Below are 19,177 nucleotides of genomic sequence, written 5' to 3' on the forward strand. Positions count from 1 at the left end.
TAAGCGCCACCCCCGACCCCCGCTTCCCTCTCAGGGGTCCTGGCTGGGGAGGGCCTGGGTCTCAGGGGACCAAAGTCAGGTGGGCGGGGGATGGGCCCTACCATCTGGGAGGGAAGGTGAGTAGCCAACGGAGGGCTGAGGGACCCCCGTGGGATCATCTCAGCCCTGGGAAGCCCTGGGCTTGGGGGCCTGATGTGTTGTCCATAGATTCCCCCTGGGGGTCTCAGGACAGTGAAAGCCTTGGTGTGAGGGTCCGGCCTCGGATCAACACAGGGGGCGTCCAGGACCTGCCAGAGATCCAGCTGAGGACTCTGAAGGAAGACAGAGGGGACCCCACAGATCCCTGCCCCTGCCATCAGCCCTGGGCGGTCCCGGGACGGAATGAGCACTTGGCAAGGAGTTTTGACTTCCGCATCTGGGTCTCAGAGACATGGGGACCTGGTATAAGGGGGGGGGGCCTAAGGTGGGTGGAGGGGAGAATCACAGGTCCTGCTGGGAGTCAATGTGAGGCCCCTGAGGGAGGACAGAGGGGACCCTGGGCCCCAGATCAGGGTAGGCCTGGGAGGTCATAGGGCAGGAGGACCCCTTGCAGCACTTCCTGACATCCGGGTCCCAGAAAGAGTGGCGCCCCGGTATGAGGGACGGGGCCTCAGGTGGGCAGAGGGGAGAATCCCAGGTCCTGCCGGGGGTCAGGGTGAGGACCCTGAGGCAGGACTGAGGGGACCCTGGACCCCAGAATAGAGGGGACCTCAGAGGAGCTCGCCCATGCTGTCAGCCCTGGGAGGTCCCGGGCAGGGCTGACTGGACGTTGCAGGCTCTCACCTCTGCCACGTGGTTGGGGATGGAGGCGTCTAGGGATGCGAGGACCTTGGTCTGAGGGGAAACATCAGGGCAGCGGAGGACGGAGTCCCAGGACCTGCCAGGGGTCAAGGTGTGGACCCCGAGAGAGGACTGGGGGGAGCCCAATCCCCGGAACAAACGGGGGCCCACAGACATCTGGCCTGACCCAACTGTCAGCCCTGGAAACCTCGGGCAGGACCTGTCTCACTGCCCCCTCCTCATTTCCAGATGGGTGGGCTCAGGGAGGAGGAAGCCATGCTCTGGGGGTCTGGCCTCAGGCCCCGGCAAGGGTCATGGAAAAGACTGGGGAGACCCCTCCTCACACAGAGTACTTGGAGCCCAGCCGGCCCTGCCCCTTTTGTCACCCATGGGTGTCCCAGAATAGGTGGGAGCATTGACTCCCCGTCACATCCTCTCCTGGTGTCTTATGGAGGTGAGGCCTTGGCTGAAGGAGATTGGTCATAGTCAGCAGAGGGAGCTGTCCCAGGCCCTGCAGGGTGTCAAGGTGCAGACTGAGCGGACCACCCATCGTCCCAGCACAGATGGACCCCACGGAGTTTGGCCACCCCTTTTTGTCCCCTGTGACCCCTGTTAGCCCCTGGGCAGGTGTGGCCAGTATTCGGGGCCCCTCACTTCTTGTCAGTGCAGGGACTTTGTTTGAGAATTTTGACTCAGACAGCAGACAGAGGGCCCAGGCCCTGCCAGGGGGAAGGGGAGGCCCTGCCCTGAGTGAGCACAGAGGGGGCCACCCATGCCAGGACAGTGGGAACCTCACAGAGTAAAGCCCAGTCCTCCTGCCAGCACCGAGGGGCACAGGGCTGTGCCACAGTGTACACAAGAGGTGCGCCCTCCATTCCTCTTACAGGGGCTCCAGGAACCGGGAGGCGAAGGCCCAGGTCTGAGGACCGTATCCTCAGGGCACAGAGCAGAGGAGGCCCAGGCAGTGCCAGGTATCAAGGTGAGGTGTGTGCCCTGAGTGTGTACCCAGGGGCTCCCCCTCCCAGAACAGAGGGGACCCCACAACACCCAAGTCACCCCACCCCCTTGACAGCCCCAGAACCTAGGGCCGTGCTGGCTGCACCCTGAGGAGCCCCCTCACTTCCTTCTTCAGGTTGGCAGGGGACAGGCCACCCAGGAGGAGCGCCCCTGTGAGGCCCGAGGGCAGCCCTTAAGACGAGACCTGTAAGTGGCCTTTGTCAGGGCTGCCCAGGGTGCCTTTCTCCGCCGAGGGCGCTCACACCCCCTCTCTACCCCAGGTACGAGGTCCCCTGCCCACACTCCCGTGGGCGGACCGACCCCAGTGATCAGGCCCCCGGTCGAGATGAGTGAGCTCCGCCAGCCTGAGGCCGACCTTGAGGCCCCAGTCCCGGCCCAGGGTCCGGTGGAGGCGCCGCTGCTGGGGGCTGCGGGGGAGGAGGCCGCATCCCCCTCGTCCTCCGCCTCCCCTGGCGCCCCCTCCTTCTCCGCCTATGCCGAGCCCTTGTCCCGTGAGGCACTTGTTGCGCTGATGGCTGACCTGGTGGGGTTCCTGCTCGTCAAGTTTCGTACCGGGGAGCCGACCTCCGAGGCGGAGATGCTGAGTACGGTCCTCCGGGAGCATCGGGACCACTTCCCCGTGGTCTTCCGCCTCGTTTGCGAGTGCCTGCAGCTGCTGTTTGGCGTGGACATGAAGGTGGTGGACCCCCGCGAGCGCACCTACGTCCTGGTCCCCACCCTGGGCCTCACCTGGGATGCAGTGCTGAGGGCCGGGCAGCGCACGCCCAAGGCCAGCGTCCTGGTGCCGGTCCTGGGCGTGATCACCCTGTTCGGTGACCGCGCCCCTGAGGAGGAGGTGTGGGGAATGCTCGGCAACATGGGGGTGTGTGCCGGGAGGGAGTCCTGCATCTATGGGGAGCCCAGGGAGCTGCTCACCAAAGTGTGGGTGCAGGAGGGCTACCTGGAGTACCGGCAGGTGCCCCACAGCGACCCTGCCCGCTACGAGTTCCTGTGGGGTCCCCGGGCCTACGTGGAGACCAGCAAGTGGCAGGTCCTGGAGCATCTGCTCAGGATCAATAGCATGGATCCCAGGTTCTTCCCATCCGTGTCTGCAGGGAGCCTGAGCCAGTGCAGCAGCCAGTCCCACGTCCAGCAGCTTCTCCCGTGGGGCAGGAAGGGGGGCTGATCCTTCACTCTGAGTTTGAAGAGGGAGCGGTCAGCCTTCTAAGCAGTGAGAGCCAGGCGAGTTGGGGGAAGCCAGTGTGCAGCATTTTGGGTTCCTGTTGTGTATGTTGACATGGACTTCCATGTCTGTTTTCTTTAGGAATTTTTCACATATTGTCTCATTTAAAAGAAGGCTTAATAAGCTTCAGTATCTAAGTTTGCAAATGACATTAATCACACATGTATTTGCACTAATTCAGTTCAATGACAAGAGTTTTGCAATTGTGTAAAACAAATTGTAAGATTCCCATATTATTTTGTGATGGTGAACAAGATAACATGGCATTGGAATAGGAGTTTACTTGGAAATGTGAAAGTAATTAGCAGAACAACTGAAGGCCACCACGTTGTTCCTCGGGACACCCCGTCGTCCGCTCAGTGGTGGGTACCCTGCTGTGGGACTTTCCTGTTCCAGCCATAGGGCAGGGCCAGGCCCCGAGCATGTGGGCCAGAGGGGGAGTGGCTGACCTGGGGGAGCGGGCATTGCTGGCACCCATCTTCCTGGCGAGACACCACCCGCAGGGCCCTCAGGAAGGGAGGCAGTGGGGGGATGGAGGGCCGCCAGGTGGGGTGTAGTGGAGGCACATTGTTGGGGACACTGGTGGGGGGGCCGTGACCCCCGGACTCTGGTGGCTGTTACAAGTTCCTCTCTGTGTTATCATGCCCTCTGTTCAATGGTTTCAGTCAAAGTTTCTCTTAGTAAAGTTCTCTGAAAGTTTCAGCTGAGTCTGGCCTCTGCTGTGGGCAATGGAGGGAAAGGGATGCTGCAGGTGAGGGCGGGGGTCAAGAGTCCGATTCCTGCTCAGCACCCATGGGACACCCCTCCAGTGAGAGGGTAGGGTAGACACTTTGCAGACCCAGAGATGGTGAGCGCTTTTTTCCATTTCATAGGTGAATTGTAAAGTTTTAGCAAAAACTGATAATTGCCTAAAAAGGCAGTAGAGAAGTTAAAATGTAAATGAAAACCTTGATTATCTCAGCAGGAAAAAGGGAACATAGGAGCAACAATAGATGGACAGACACTGCTATGGACTGAATATTTGTAAACCTCTCCCCCTCATTCACCTGTTAAATTCTAACCCCCAAAGGGATGGCATTTGGAGGTGGGGCCCTGGGAAGTGATTAGCCCATGAGGGGGGAGCCCTCATGAATGAGATTACCTCCCTTATAAAAGAAGCCCCAGACGGCTGCCTCATCCTCTTGTGCCATGTGAGAAGATGGCTAGTTGATACAACTAGACAAGAAACCAGTCCATATAAAGAAGAGCTTTATTACTATTATTTATTACTCAGCCGTACAAAGGAACGAAATTGGGTCATTTGTAGAGATGTGGATGGATCTAGAGACTGTCATACAGAGTGAAGGAAGTCAGAAAGAGAGAAACAAATATCGTGTATTAATGCACATATGTGGAACCTAGATAAATGGTACAGATGAACCGGTTTGCAGGGCAGAAATAGAGACACAGATGTAGAGCACAAACATATGGGCACCAAGGTGAGAAAATGGTGGGGGCGGGCGGGGGGTGTGATGAATTGGGAGATTGGGATTGACAAATGTACACTAATATGTATAAAATGGGTAACTCATAAGAACCTGCTGTATAAAAAAATACATAAAATAAAATTCAAAACAAACCAAAGAAATAAGAATAGGTTTATGACGTTATCAATCACAGTAGAAAACCACCTGTAAAGACAAATGGACGTACTTGCCACAACGGGCTCTGCATCGCCAAGTTTGCTCCCCAAACTCCGCAGCCTCGCAGGAGGCCTTCCTATTGGTGGAAGGCCAATGGGCGTGTCTTTTGCTTCCGGAGGCGCGAAGCCTTGGGACCTCAGGCCCTCAGTGCGCATGGCTACTGCTGCTTCCGTAGCAGAGCGCCTCCTCACGTGCTCTTCTGATCCAACCAGTTTCTCGGTAAAGAGACGTCTAGAACTTTCTCCCTCATCTTCCTGGGGCTTCCGGGAGCACCCGGAAGCCCACGTGGCGTTCGCACAGAGTGCCTGGGACAGTCGGCGGCACCGTTCCTGGCTGCTCTGCTGAGACGAGCTCTTCAGCCCGTCGTGAGCGGGACTCCGGAGCCAGCCACAGAGTCAGAGCGAGTCAGGAGACAGGCGGGGGCTTTGCCGGGGGCTGGACTCCGCAGGTACCGGGGGCCCCGGGAAGGAGTGGAGGTCGGGGGAGGGCTACGGGCTGCTCGGTTGGGAGTGGGGGAGCGGCGGCGGAGGGTAGCGGGCTGAAGGGGGGCTGAGGGAAGGGTCCCCCAGTGAGCGGGTCAGAGGGGAGGACCGCTGGCTTCCGGGGTGGCTGGTGGGGGGCGTTCTGGAGTCGGGGTGCAGAGGGTGGGGCTAATGGCTAAGCGTGGGGGGGGGCCTGAGCGGAGGGCTTCCTACTGGTCGGGTGGGGCCGGCTTTGGGGGCCAGAGGAGAGGACGACTGGCTGCGGGGGTGGGGAGGACGGGAAGGGCGGGCCCCACCCCCGGGGCCGAGACGGGAGGGGAGGGCTAACGGCTGCTGCGTGTGGCGGGAGGAAGGCTGAGGCGGGGGTCGATGGGGAGGACTCCCGGGCGCGGGTGCGGTAGGCGTTAGGGGAGCTCCCACCGGGGCGGGGCATGGGGTTGGGGGTGGGAGGACGCTCGTGGCAGTTAGGGGGCTCCGGCTCCCGGGTGGGCGGGGGCAAGACGGGTGGGCTCTGCGTCTGGGGTACGAGAAGCGAGAGCCCCTGGCGCTGAGTGTGCTCGGGGGAGGACTCCCCGGTGTGGGGAGGTGAGAGAGGCAGTCTGACCTCTACGCATGGCGGGGCGCCCGGCTTCCAGGGCCCAGAGCGGAGCGCCACCAGCTGGTGGGTGGGGGAGGGTGTATGGAGGGGATGTAGTGCGAGGGGTCGGGGAGGAGCCGCCTGGCCACGGGGGAGCGTAAGTGAAGCTGAGAGGGGGAGGCGCTGGGGCTGCTGTGATCTGGTGGAGGCTGTTGGCCATGGCAGATGGATTTGTGGGGGTCCAGGGAGGGGCTCTGGCCCACTGCATGAGGCATCGAGAGCTTCAGGTCGCCTCTGTCCGGGTGGCACAGGAATTGCAGAGGTGGGTGGGCAGGGCAAGGCCCTGGCCTCCACACACAGTACACAGATTCTTTACGAGGGTGCTTTGCACATTCACCCGGACACGCCATACCAGAGTTGTAAAACAGTCTCCATAAATTTAGCAGTATTGCAAGTTTACATGATAAGTTTTCTCATCACGGGGGAATTTTATTTGATGGTACTAATGATAATATATCTTCAAATATTGGGAAACCCATGGATCAAAGAGAAAAATCACAGAGGGACTTAGAAAATATTTCCAAGTGAATACTAAAAAAGCACAACTTACCAAAATTAGTGGGAGGCAGCAAAAAGCGACAGGAGGAAACTGTATTCCTCTAAATGCTTCTGTTAGAAAAGAGTCAGGACATAAAATCAGTGAGCTAACAGTCCATTGAGAGATGCTAGAAGAAGAAGAGCAAAGGAAACATAAAATGAAGTAATAAGAGAGCTAAAGAGGAAATCAGTGATAGAAAGCAAATTATGGACACGGTGAGCAAAGCCACGCGCTTCTTTCAAAAGAGCAAGGAAACCGAGAAAGTCCTAGAACGATGAATCACGGAAAAATAGAAAGAACGCTGATCCCCAATATGAGGAATGAAAGAGGGCCAACGTTACGGATCAGATGTACATTAACAAAGAGGATATAGGGGAATATTATGGGACATTATGGAAATGTTTATGCTAACAAATTGGAAGACTTGAAAAATTCCTTGGGAAAAAGGCAGCTTCCTAAAACTGAGGCCAGAAATGTAGAAAAGGTGACGAGCCTTCTATCTGTCTTTTTTAAAAAAATTATTTTATTTTATTTTATTATTGTTTCTTGAGTCGTACGCAACAAGTGCTCTTTTGTTATTATTTTTAAATTTTATTTTTACTTTGGGCTGCGTTGGGTCTTTGTTGCTGCGCGCGGGCTTTCTCTAGGTGCAGCGAGCGGGGGCTACTCTTCGTTGCGGTGCGCAGGCCTCTCATTACGGTGGCTTCTCTTGTTGCAGAGCACGGGCTCCAGGCATGTGGGCTTCAGAGGTTGTGTCACGTGGACTCAGTAGTTGTGGCTCGTGGGCTCTAGAGCGCTGGGTCAGTGGTTGTGGCGCGTGGGGTTAGTTGCTCCGCGGCTTGTGGGATCTTCCCGGACCAGGGATCGAACCTGTGTCCCCTGCACTGGCAGGTGGATTCTTAACCACTGCGCCACCAGGGAAGTCCCTAGCCTTCTATCTTGTAAATAAATGTAATTTATAAAAAAAGTTTCCTAAAGTCAAACAAACCAAACAGGGCAGGGAGGTGCTCCAGGCTGCTGCTGTGAGGGGCACTAGGGTGGGCTGTGTGGCACAAACATGATTCTCTCCTCTTTGCACCCACAGGCCGATTCCCACACTTCAACAGCCTGTGCACACCTGTTTGATCGCTTCCCCCCACCCTCAGGTCCTCGAAGATGGCGATGGCTCTGGCGGTATTGCGGGACTGGTGCAGGTCGATGGGCGTGAACGCTCAGCGATCTCTGCTCATCCTGGGAATCCCAGATGACTGCAAAGACCAGGAATTCCAGGAGGCTGTGCAGGCTGCCCTGCGTTCCCTGGGCAGGTACCGAGTGCTGGGCAAGGTCTACAGAAAGGAGCTGGGGTCGAGTGTTGCCCTGGTCGAGTTTGCTGAGTGTTTAAATCGAAGCTTGCTCCCCCGCCAAATACCAGGCAAGGGAGGGCCCTGGACTGTGGTCTGCCTGCCCCAGGCCCCTGATGCTGATTCACAGGATAGACCCAATTGCCCTGCGCAGCCCCAGGGACAAGCAGTGGTTGGCAGGGCGGGTGAGGCAGGAACTGCAGGTCACTCAGGAACTGCAGGGGAGGAGGAGGCTGCAGGGGAGGCGGGAGTCGCAGGTATGGAGGGAGACACAGGTGAGGAGGAAGCCTTAGGTGAGGAGGGAGCTGAAGATGAGGGAGCTGCAGGTGAGGAGGGAGCTGAAGGTGAGGCAGGAGCTTCAGGTGAGGAGGGAGCTGAAGGTGAGGAAGAAGGTGCAGGTGAGAAGGGAGCTGCAGGTGAGGAGGGAGCTGAAGGTGAGGAGGGAGCTGCAGGTGAGGAGGGAGCTGAAGGTGAGGTAGGAGCTGCAGGTGAGGAGGGAGCTGAAGGTGAGGAGGGAGCTGAAGGTGAGGGAGGTGCAGGTGAGGAGGGAGCTGCAGGTGAGGAGGGGGCTGAAGGTGAGGCAGGAGATGCAGGTGAGGGAGCTGTAGGTGAGGCAGGAGATGCAGGTGAGGAAGGAGCTTCAGGTGAGGAGGGAGCCTCAGGTGAGGCAGGAGCTGCAGGTGGGGAAAGATCTGAGGGTCAAGCAGGAGCTGAAGGTGAAGCAGGAGTGTCAGATGAGGAAGGAGCTGCAGGTGACGACGGAACCTCAGGTGAGGCAGGAGTTGCAGGTGAGGCAGGAGCTGCAGGTGAGGAAGGAGCTGCAGGTGAAGCAGGAGATGAAGGTGAAGCAGGAGCTGAGTCAGATGAGGAAGGAGCTGCAGGTGAGGAGGGAGATGAAGGTGAGGAGGGAGCTGAAGGTGAGGAGGGAGCTGCAGGGGAGGAGGGAGCTGCAGGTGAGGAAGGAGCTGCAGGTGCGGAAGGAGCTGAGGGTCAAGCAGGAGCTGAGGGTCAAGCAGGAGCTGAAGGTGAAGCAGGAGCTGAGTCAGATGAGGAAGGAGCTGCAGGTTACAGAAATGTTGCAGGCGTGGCAGGACTTCTGAGTATGGCAGGACCCACGGGCGAGGCAATGGCTGCGCCTGAGGAAGCAGTTGTGACAGCGGCAGGCGCCATGGGTGAGGCAGGGCCCGGGACCCAGCAGTGGAGGCAGGCCTTGCAGCCCGTGCTGGACAGCATGGGCTACCAGGAGCTGGGAACCTTCTCTGGGATGGAAGAGCCGGGCCACGGGGAAGGGTCCTCTGAGAGCTGGCTGGAGCAGGCCAGCCACACGCTGCACCTGTGGCGCCACGTGTCTGAGAGGGAGAGGAGGAGGAGGCTGGTGGAGAGCTTGCGCGGCCCCGCGCTGGACCTCCTGCGCGGCCTCCTGGCGGAAGATCCCGAGCTGGCTGCCCAGGACTGCCTGGCCGCGCTGGTGCAGGTGTTTGGGAACAAGGACCCCCGGGGGAGTGCTCGGCTGAAGTTCGTGACCTGTGCCCAGCGGCCCCAGGAGACTCTCTCTGCGTACGTGATGCGCCTGGAAGGCCTGCTGCAGTCGGCCCTGGAGAAGGGGGCCATCCACCCGGCCATGGTGGACCAGGCGCGCGCCCGGCAGGTGCTGACGCGGGCCCGGCTGAACGACACGCTCCGGGACACGCTGAGGAGGAGGCGGCTGATGAGGAGGCCTCCCGGCTTTGCGGGGATGCTGCGGCTCATCCAGAAGACCGAGGCCTGGGACGCCGACCCGGCTAGCAGGGAGCACTTCCCAGGGCAGGAAGAGGCCCGTGTGGACGTTGCAGTCCTGGCAGCAGCCGCCCAGGCCGCCCCGGCCCATGAGGCCATCACCGCAGGCACCACTGCACATGGTGAAGATACCACTGCCCAGGCCGCCCGTTCCAAGGAAGGGAGCGCCGAGGACCACCCGGCACGTGAGGAGGCCAGTGCGGCAGTTGCCGGCACTGCCAAGGCTGGCGAGGCGGCCCCTGAAGACCATGGTGCCGCCAGGGCAGCCCCTGGCCCTGGGGAGACCAGCAACGCGTCCACGGCCACTCAGGAAGATGGAAGTGCTGCCACCCCTGCGGGCCTAGGTCAGGCAGGACCCTCAGATGCCCCCGGAGTCCCCATGCCTGGCCGGATGGGCAGTGCTTCCCCGGTGGCCCCAGGAGGTCCTGGCTGGGAGCCAGAGGGCCTCGCCCAGGCAGAAGGCCAGGAGGCCGAGGAGACCCCCGAGGAGGGGCTCAAGCCCATCCCAGAAGAGCCGGGAAATGAGGACGGGGCTGCAGAGATGAGCCCCCCGGGGTGCACCTCAGGCCAGTAGGCTCCGCAGGTCCCGGGGCCCCCAGGCTTGGAGGCAGGGGGAGGCCAGGCCTGGCAGCCTACTGGCCCCATATTAGGGGCCACTCCAGGTGCCTGGGCCTCCCTCCTGAGAGGGTCCCCTATTCATCATTCCCTGGGGCAGGTTGCTCCCTGTACTGGCAAGCCCAAATGTGTCCCTGTAGGCCCCAGAGGGACCCAGGTGTCAAGGAACCCCCCAGCCCCCGCTCCCCTCCCACCAACACACACACCCTAGCCATCGTCCCCCCGCAGAGCCCTGAGGTGCGCCACGTGCCAGCCAAGGCTCTGGTCTCTGTGGGCCAGTGTCGTGAGCTCAACGTGTGCTTTCTGGGCATAGATTCAGGCCCAGCGCTGCCTGTTGTTGTGGAAATGTGCATGTGTTCTCCTCTGAGCAGTTCCCCCAACCCCTGCGCGGCGTGGAGACCCCGAGCCCAGTCCCAGGAGCCGGCGGGAAGGACGGGATGGACGAGGTCACAGCCAGCGCCCACCCCAGGACCTGGGAGCCCACCTGCGACCTTCAGAAGGAAGACCTTGACCAGGGCTGCAGGAGGTCTGCGGGAGGACCCCAGGGCTTGTGTTCTGCTGGGCCACCCCGTTGTTCCTCGGGACTCCACGTCCCCGGCTTGGTGGCGTGCGCCCTGCTGTGGGACTGTCCTGTGCCCGCCATAGGGCAGGGCCAGGCCCCGGGCATGTGGGCCAGAAATGGAGGATCTGCCCTGGGGGGAGCGGGCATGGCCGGCGCCCATCTTCCTGGCGAGAGGCCACCCGCGGGGCCCTCAGGAAGGGAGACTGTGGGGAGATGGAGGGCCGCCGGGTGGGGTGTAGCGGAGGCACCTTTTTGAGGACCCTGGTGGGGCCGGGACCCGTGAGCTCCGGTGGCCGTTAGAAGTTCCTCTGTGTGTTGTTATGCCCTCTGTTCAATGGTTTCAGTCAATGTTTCTGTTTAATAAATTTCCCTGAATGTTTCATCTGAGTCTGGCCTCTGCTGTGGGCAATGGAGGGAAAGGGCTGCTGCGGGTGAGGGCGGGGGTCCAGAGTCCGATTCCTGCTCAGCACCCATGGGACACCTCTCCAGGGAGAGGATAAGGTAGGCACTTTGCAGCCCCAGACATTGTGAGGGTTTTTCTTCCAGTTCATAGGTGAATCGTAAAGTTTTAGCGACCTTGACCGTGGGCCGCGTCTCGGGCGATGCTCGTGCTTGAAATCATGGGTGCTGTGCACGGCCCGGAAGGCCAGGGGACACACAGGAGGACTTCTGACCTCGTGGGTCACACGTGGGTCCGTGCACGTCTGCCTGGCCCGGGGGCTCCGGGACCAGAAGGCCGTGCCCGGTTTGCACGAGCGCTCGGCCTGTGGCTCTGCACCCGTGCACGAGTGTCTTCGTGCCCCCTGCGATGACGGGCGTGAAGCAGGAGGCTGACATGCTGACGGGCCTGCCCTTTATGATGTCACTTCCTGGCTGGGCTGTGCTGTCACCCCCGAGCAACCGGAGCACTTCTGTGAGGGGCTGAGCGGGAGTGTGAGCCCAGGGTGCTGCCGGCCGCGCTGCACTGTCCCGTTTACGTGGCGGAGGGGCACGCCGCGCTCCGCATGGCTGCGGACGAGAAGGGCCCCGCCGCGGGCAGGGCACCCGGCTTCGGCGAGGCGCCTCTTCCTCCCGACACAGCGGCTCCGGCCCTCGGCTCAGGGAGCTGCACCCCCCAGTCCCTCGCCCTGGACCAGCCCGTGCCCGCGGGGCACCCCGACCTCAGGCTGCTGCCTGGAGAAGCCGCTTTCCAGGATTTGACGGAAGAGCCTTTGTTGAAAAGGCCTCGCACCGCCTGCGAGGCCGTGTGGGAAGGCAGCCTGCTCTTCCACCCCTTTCCCAGGAAGCTGTGGACGATCGTCCACAGCAGTCGCTTTGCATCCATTGGGTGGAATGAAGACGGGACTTGCATAGGCGTCAACAGGCCGCTGTTTCAAAAGGAGGTTTTGGACAGGGACGGCCTAGACAAGGTGTTCAAGACAGAACGTGTGGAGAGCTTCATCCGCCAGCTTAACCGCTATGGATTCAGCAAAGTGTACCAGGACATGCACACGTCCCTCTGCATGACCAACCTGTCCACGAAGGAGCGGCCCGCCCACGTCCTGAGCGAGGTAAGGAGGGCGGGGGACGGCGGGGGAGGAGCCCTCTCCAGGGGCTGAGCCGCTGGGCCCGGGGGTGGGGGGCGGGTGCCAACCCCGGGGCCGCCTGGGACGGCTGCAGGCGTGTCGGGAGAGCTTCCTTTAAAGGTGGTACTTGGGCACCGGCGTGACGGCCGGAGCTGGCAGTGCCGCGAGCTGTGTTGGGACGTTGTTATGGGGGGACCCGAAGCGTTCTCAGCACAAGGACGTCACTTCTCTCCCTCCTCCTTTTCCCTTTGCTGTGTCTGTGTGAGGTGATGCGTGTGAACTGGACCCCCTGTGGTGATCATTTCACAGCACACGCGGGCAAGGCGTCATCCTGTACTCCTGACACGTGGGCAGTGCCGCTCGTGCCTGACACGCAGTCACAGCGGGGGACAAGAGGACACTGCTGCAACGCTGGCCCTTCCCGTCCTCCTGCTCGGGGACAGTGGCCCGCCGGGGGGAGGGGGGAGGTCTGTGTGCCCCCTTGACTCCCATAGCTCCAGAGCATCACTTGAGTGGGGGCGCAGGTCCTTTCCTGGGAAGCAGTCAGCGTCCCCGGTCTGGCCCCTGGAGGTGCTGGCCAGGGGGCGATTCGGACACTTCCTTAGAAAGCTACCGAACCTTGTTGCAGTCTCGTACCTGCAAACGCCAAGTCCCCTTTCGTGGGCCTTGTACTCATACTAAGGGGCCATTTTCAGTCATTTTCCAAGGGCGAAAGATGATGGTGAGTGAGCGAGTCTCGGGGATGTCAAAGCTGGGGCACAGCGTCCTGCTGGGACCGGGTCCCGCTTTCTCCAAAGAGGCCCTGGGTCGGCTGGGGGAGGGCGCCCAGGGGCCCAGCCAGGCGGCTGCTGCTTGCGAGCAACTCTTTTGTGACTCGGGGTTTCCTTTTCTCTCTCAACCGCGACCTCAGTTACACTTCTACCACAGTCCCCTGTTTCAGAGAGACTGCCCGCACCTCCTGGTGAGGATGAAGCCGAGAGTACACACTAAACCAGCATCCGGGCAGGTGGACGGCGAGCCGGCAGCCCCGGGGCACCTCCCGGCGCCCAGCGCCGCGGAGCCGCAGGACGGCCTCCCACCGTCTCCTGAGCACATCCAGGGGACCCCGAGCTACCCGCAACTCGACCATGCCTCCGCCCTGGCCAGGACTGACTCTGTCGCTCCGGCCCCTCCTTGGACAGCAGCCGAGCCCCCCACGCCGGATCCCAACGCGCAGGTTCTGGTCCCTCTAGTCCCTGTCCTGGCAGAGGTGGCCCAGCCAGCCGAGGTCCCCTGGCTCTGCTGCTCCTGGCCTCCCGCCCAGATGAGTCCTCCCTGACCCGTGCCGGGCCTGGCCGCCGCACCCCCCCCAAGTCCTCAGCCTTCCCCCCCACCGCGCAGCTCCCGGGGGCCGCGCTGCTGCCTCTTGCGCATCCTGGATGCCCGAGGTGGCCGCCAGGCCTGCCGCCTCCCTGACCTTGATCCGTCGGCCCCTGAGCCCCTTTGCTGCTGCTGCATGGGCTCCCGCTGTTTCCTGGAATACCCGACCCCTCCAGGCAGGCCCACAGAGGACCCTGACCAGGCAGACCCTGCAGACACACGGAGGTGGTAACGCGGCCAGAACCTTGCAGGGCAGTAAAGAGCACGGGGACATGAGAGCGATGTTCCACCCAACACATGTTTGGCGCCTCCGTCCTGGGCGTGGCTGAGCAGTTGAGTCCCCTCAGCAGGAAACGATGACAGGTGACAGCCCACCCCCGGCACAGTGCGGGCACCTAGCAGCTAGCCAGTGAAGCCCCTCAGACGCCCTGTGTCCACCCACTAGAAAGACCCTTGAAGGGCTTGACAAGCACAAGGAAGGCCCTGGCACCCGCGGCTTCACAGTTGCGGGGGCATCGTGTCCAGCAGGGTCTCGATTTGACAGATGAGAAGAGCTCAGGCCTCCCCTGGTCAGAGGCCTGAAAAGAGCCCTTACTGTCCTGAGACGCACAGGTGTGGAGGTGACGGTCCCTGGCAGGGGCCTGCGGGTGTTCAGTTTGGGGATGCTCTGGTGTCTGGACAGCAGGATTGAGGTTTGCTTTTCACTGCGGGTCCTGCGTCTGGAGACATTTTCCTGGTTCTCTTTTCCTTGCCTTTCGAGCTAAACACTTCAAGGGCGCCATGCTCCACCACCCTCTGGGGGCTGGGGTGTCGAGCTTATACCGCGAGTCCTTGTGGTCAGCGCCCAGCGGTGTGTACAGAGCACTGAAGGCCAGGGCGCACCCCCAGCTCACAGTTGCTGCCTCCACGTGTGGGGGATGGGCTGGGGGACCTGGCCAGGACTCTGTGGCTGTCACAGCGATAGGGCGACATCCCCTCCCAAACACTGCTAAGGAGGGGGCGGGGAGCGGGAATTGCCTAGAGTTCCAGGGGTTAGGACTCCATGCTTTCACTGCGGTGGCCCGGGTTCAATCCCTGGTCGGGGATCTAAGATCCCCCAAGACTTGTGGGGTGGCCAGAAACACAGAAAAGAAAAAATAGGTGGGTTGGGGGAGGAGGGGAAGTAGACCCAAGGTACCAGGAATGATCCAAGCACCAGCAGCCAGAGGAGCCCCGGGTCTGCCCGGGTGAGGGGTGGTCCCATCTGCCGCTCCCGTCTGTCACAATGCAACAGCTAGTGCACGTCAGGGGGGTCTCTTGAGCAGCCCAACAGCAGTGCCCCAAATGAACAATGCAAAAATGGACAGAAGGGACGGAAGAAACCGGTCTACAGTAGAAGTGGGAGACTTCGGTCCCCCCTGTGATGGATTCAAATGGATCCCCCAGCTCCCACCCCAACCATTAAGTCCACCTGTTGCAGTGCTAATCCCAAGGTGCATGTATTTGGAGATAGCACCCTTGGGGAAGTCAGTAAGGTTAAATGAGGTCACAAGGGTGGGACCCTAGTCCGACAAGAGCGGTGTCCTTTGGAAAAGAGGAAGAGACACCGAAGATCTCCCTCCCTCCCTCCCTCAGCCTCTCTTCCACCCTCCCAACCTCCCTCCCTCTCTCTCCCTCCGTTTCTGTCCCTCCGTCCCTCTCTCTCTCCATCCCTCCCTCCCCCTCTGCCCCCTCTCTCCCCGCTCCCTCTCTCTCTCTCTCTGCCCCTACCTTCCTCTCCCTCTCTCTTTCCCTCCCTCGCCCCCCTCCCTTTATCTCTCTCCCTCCCTCCCCCTCTCTCCCTCCTTCCCTGCTCCTTATCTCTCTCTCCCTTCCCTGTCTCTCCCTCCCTCCCCCTCTTCTCTCCTGCCCTCCTTCCCTCCCCCTTCCCCTCTCTCTCTCTCCCTTCCTCCCTTCCCCTCTATCACTCCCTCCATCTCTCTCTCTCTCTCTCTCTCCTCTCTCCTTCACTCCCTACCGCCTCTCTCCCTCCCTCATTCCCCTTCTCTCTCTCCTTCCCTCCATCCCTCTCTCTCTTGCTTTCGATTCCTCCCTCCCTCCTGTGTGTGTGTGTGTGTCTCTCTCTCTCTCTCTCTCTCCCCCCTCCCCCTCCCTCCCCCTCTCTCCCTCCCTCCCTCCTTTCCTCCCTTTGTCTCTGCCCCTTTCTCTCCCTCCCTCCCTGCCTCTTTCTCTCTCTCTCTCCCTCCCTCTCTCCCTCCCTCTTTCTCTCTCTCCCTCACTCCCTCTCTCTCCCTTTCACTCTCTCCCTCCCTCCACCTCTCTCCCTCCCTCCACCTCTCTCCCTCCCTCCCTCCTTCCCTCCCTTTGTCTCTCCCCCTTTCTCTCCCTCCCTCCCTCTTTCTCTCTCTCTCTCTCCCTCCCCCACCACTCTCTCTCCCTGCCTCCCTTCTCCCCCACAACCTGTTCAGAGAAGCAGCCAAGTGAGGGACCAAGAGAAAACCAGCTGTCTGCGAGCCAGGAACAGACGCCTTCCCTCACCTGAAACTGCACTTTCCAGCAAGTTGAGGTTGGACTTCTAGCCACCAGGACTGGGACCCAGTACATTTCTGTAGTTTTAGCCACCCCCTCTGTGGGACTTTGCTATGGCAGCTCTAAGCAGACTAACACAGCCTGCTTTCACTATGGGTACAGCGACCAGAGAGCACCGCAGTACGGGAATCACAGATTTGAACAGCACTGTACAAAGACTAGGTCTCATGACATGTGTAGACTATTAGCCCCAAGAACAGAGTAGACACGTGCTCGAACAGAGTAGACACGTGCTCGTCAAGCGTACCTAGAACGTTCTCCAGGGTACTCCACGCGTCAGGCCACACAGCATCCCTCAGTAAACTTAAGGGGATACAAACAAAAGGGCTGAAATCATACAAAGTATGTCCTCTGGCCAAAATAGAGTGAAATTAGACCTCAATAACAGAAGGAAATGTGGGAAATCTGCAAAGAGAGGGAAATTGAGCCGTGCGTCCCCAAATAACCGCATTAGTCTGGGACGATGCCAAATCCCACAGCACAGGATGAGGGGCTGAAACAGCAGACACAGATTCTCACGGTGGTTCCGACCAGGAGGCCGAGAGGGAGGGTCCAGCAGGGGTGGCTTGTACTGCGGCCGGTCTCCTTGGTTGCAGGTGGCCGTGCTCTTACCGCCCCTCACGTGGTCACCCTCTGTGCACGCACCCCCAGCCCCTGCCTTCTCTCCTTGCGTGTGCTGATCCGCTCTTCCCTCAAGGGCACCAGCCATCTTGGATTAGACCTCATCCTAATGGCCTCATTTCAACCTAAGAACCACTAACTCCAGTCACAGTGACATTCTGAGGTTCTAGGGGATTGGGGCTTCAACATGCAAATTTTGGGGGGACGCAGTTCAGTCCATAACAATAGCCCAGGGAACGTACAAGACATCACAAGGGAAACTAGAAAATACTTTGAAATGAAGAAAACACATACCAAAGCCCCCAGGACTTATGGCACGCGGCCAAAGAGGCACTTGGGACCTAAAGCTGCAAACACCCGTGTTCCAATGGAGGTGACACCTCAGATCAACCGCCTCATCTTGAACGGGGACAAGCGAGAAGACGAGGAAGGCGAGCCCAAGCATTCTGACAACAAATGTTCACGAGAAAAGAAAAACTGCGCTAACCCACGTACGCGGGGATCCCAAGACGTGCACTGGTCGGGAATCCTCACAACATGGGGGAGGGCGCATCCTTCTTACACACTCAGTAACAAGAGCTACAGCCACCGACCACTTCATTTGGCCCAGGCTTTCTACAAGCAGGTCACATCATGGGGAAACCCACACCAATGCTTTTGCCTGGTACTGTTAGGAGGCCCATTTTACAGATGGAGAAATCGAGGCGTAGGGAGTCTCCATGATTTGATCAGCTTGTCACTAGAAGGACTCTTATTCAAGCTAAGCATCATATGCGTGCAAAGACCCATCCCCGCACTGGCCTGACCTGTCTCCCCAACAGTCAAGGGGGATTCAGCTGTCCTCCACGGAGTCCTACTACCTGACACCTCAGGCCACATAATGGAGAAAACACAGGGAAGCCAGGCATTAGTGCCCATGAGAGCCTGACACTGGATTCTGCCCACGTGGCCTCCCCAGCCCCATCAGGTCACCATCTCTCGTGAAATGGACACGAGGGCCAGGGAGGAGGGTGAGGGTCTAGGACTGAGGGCGTGAGGATGGAGAAGGGTCCCGGACGTGGGGGTCCGAGGCACGGCCCTCTGAAGGCGGCTCCTATGCTCAGGCTTGGGCCCTGCTCTCTCCTTCCACTGCCCACTCTGCTCCCTTCTGTCCCAGCGGTGTGGTGGCCCCACGTTCTCCTGCAGGCTCACTTCCCCGGGCACATTGGCTGTCAGGCAGGCGGCAAGCCTGCATGCAAAGCACGGGGACCGCCGGGCTGGAGGACTCTCCGCATCCCCACGGGGTGTGAGTGTCTGTGCCTTTCAGGGCCCTGTGGATGACCTCAGTGTGGGTACTGGAACATACATGATGCGTTCCCTATATATACATGTGGTATGTCGATGCATGTGTATATAAGCACATATGTTCTCCACACATGTTATATATATATAGATAGATAGATATAGATAGATAGATAGATAGATAGATAGATAGATGACACACACTACACTACACAGACATGTAAAATGTATTACTCAGTATGAATGAGGATGAAAAAGTGACAATCACATAACTCCAACAGGTAATATGATCTAATCATGAAACCAAGCGTTCCCCTAAATCACCTGCCACTGCTCAGCCCTCTTCAGCTAAAACTAAACCTTTCTTAAAACAGGTTTCCGAAGTCTGCTGGCTGGTGAGGAGCCCCGAGGGGAAGGTGTGCGGTTCTCTGTGCTCCCCCCACGGTCATGGGCACGGCAGCCCCCCTTCCAGCATCTGTGCTGGGACTGCAGCCTTTCTCTCAGGGGTTGAGGAGGACCCTCCTGAGTGAGGATGGAGGGGTCCAGCAGGCCCGGAACAGAGGGTCCCCCAGCATGCAACTCCACCCGTACTGGGACTCCTGGGGCACCCCGGGCCGGGCTATCAGGCTGCCCATCCCCCCCCGCCGCCCCCAACTCCTCAGGGATCTCGGGGGTTCAGAGGCTCGGTCTGAGGGGCACAGTCTCAGGTGGGCAGAGGGAGGGGCCCAGGTGCTGCCTGGAGTCGAGGTGAGGACCAGAGGAGGACTGAGGGCCCCCAGGGGGATGCATCTGCAGCCCTCCCGACAGCCCTGGGAGCCCCCCCACCCCGGCATGCTGTCCAGATGGGACTGCACTGATCCCCCTGGGAGGGGCAGGGAAGGGCCTGGGTCAGGGAGGCCGGGGCCAGGTCGGCAGAGGGAAGGAGCCCAGCCCCACCAGGAGTCAAGGTACAACCGTGAGGGGGACTCGGAGGCCGCAAGGCATCCAGGTTGGCCCTGCTGTCAGCCCTGAGAGACCGCTGGCTGGGCTGTGGGAATAAGCGCCACCCCCGACCCCCGCTTCCCTCTCAGGGGTCCTGGCTGGGGAGGGCCTG

General features: G+C 60.1%; 3 protein-coding genes across 22 annotated transcripts in view; 2 read left to right on the forward strand and 1 right to left on the reverse strand.

Annotated features, from left to right (window-relative positions):
• GABRA3 (gamma-aminobutyric acid type A receptor subunit alpha3) overlaps nucleotides 1-6,541 on the reverse strand; it is a 428,677-nt gene extending 422,136 nt beyond the window's left edge. The window contains exon 1 of one of the 2 annotated variants that reach the window (XM_049705028.1): nucleotides 6,410-6,541. The gene's annotated coding sequence lies outside the window, so the exon portion shown is untranslated. The remainder of the gene's footprint in view (nucleotides 1-6,409) is intronic. The other variant, XM_049705027.1, reaches the window with a different exon arrangement.
• LOC117198203 (paraneoplastic antigen Ma6F-like) overlaps nucleotides 1-11,070 on the forward strand; it is a 160,773-nt gene extending 149,703 nt beyond the window's left edge. For 12 of the 19 annotated variants that reach the window (XM_049704998.1, XM_049705003.1, XM_049705006.1 and 9 more), the window contains one exon: nucleotides 8,562-11,070. In XM_049704998.1, the coding sequence (XP_049560955.1) occupies nucleotides 8,562-10,087 (1,526 nt within the window). In that variant the 3' untranslated portion in view covers nucleotides 10,088-11,070. Of the gene's footprint in view, nucleotides 1-8,507; nucleotides 8,526-8,561 lie in introns of all 19 variants that reach the window. The other 7 variants (XM_049704996.1, XM_049704997.1, XM_049705000.1 and 4 more) reach the window with 4 other exon arrangements.
• ZNF185 (zinc finger protein 185 with LIM domain) overlaps nucleotides 1-19,177 on the forward strand; it is a 240,939-nt gene that overhangs the window by 87,200 nt on the left and 134,562 nt on the right. The gene's annotated exons all lie outside the window — the stretch shown is intronic.

This window comes from Orcinus orca, chromosome X (genome assembly GCF_937001465.1).
Source record: "Orcinus orca chromosome X, mOrcOrc1.1, whole genome shotgun sequence".
Lineage (NCBI taxonomy): Eukaryota > Metazoa > Chordata > Mammalia > Artiodactyla > Delphinidae > Orcinus > Orcinus orca.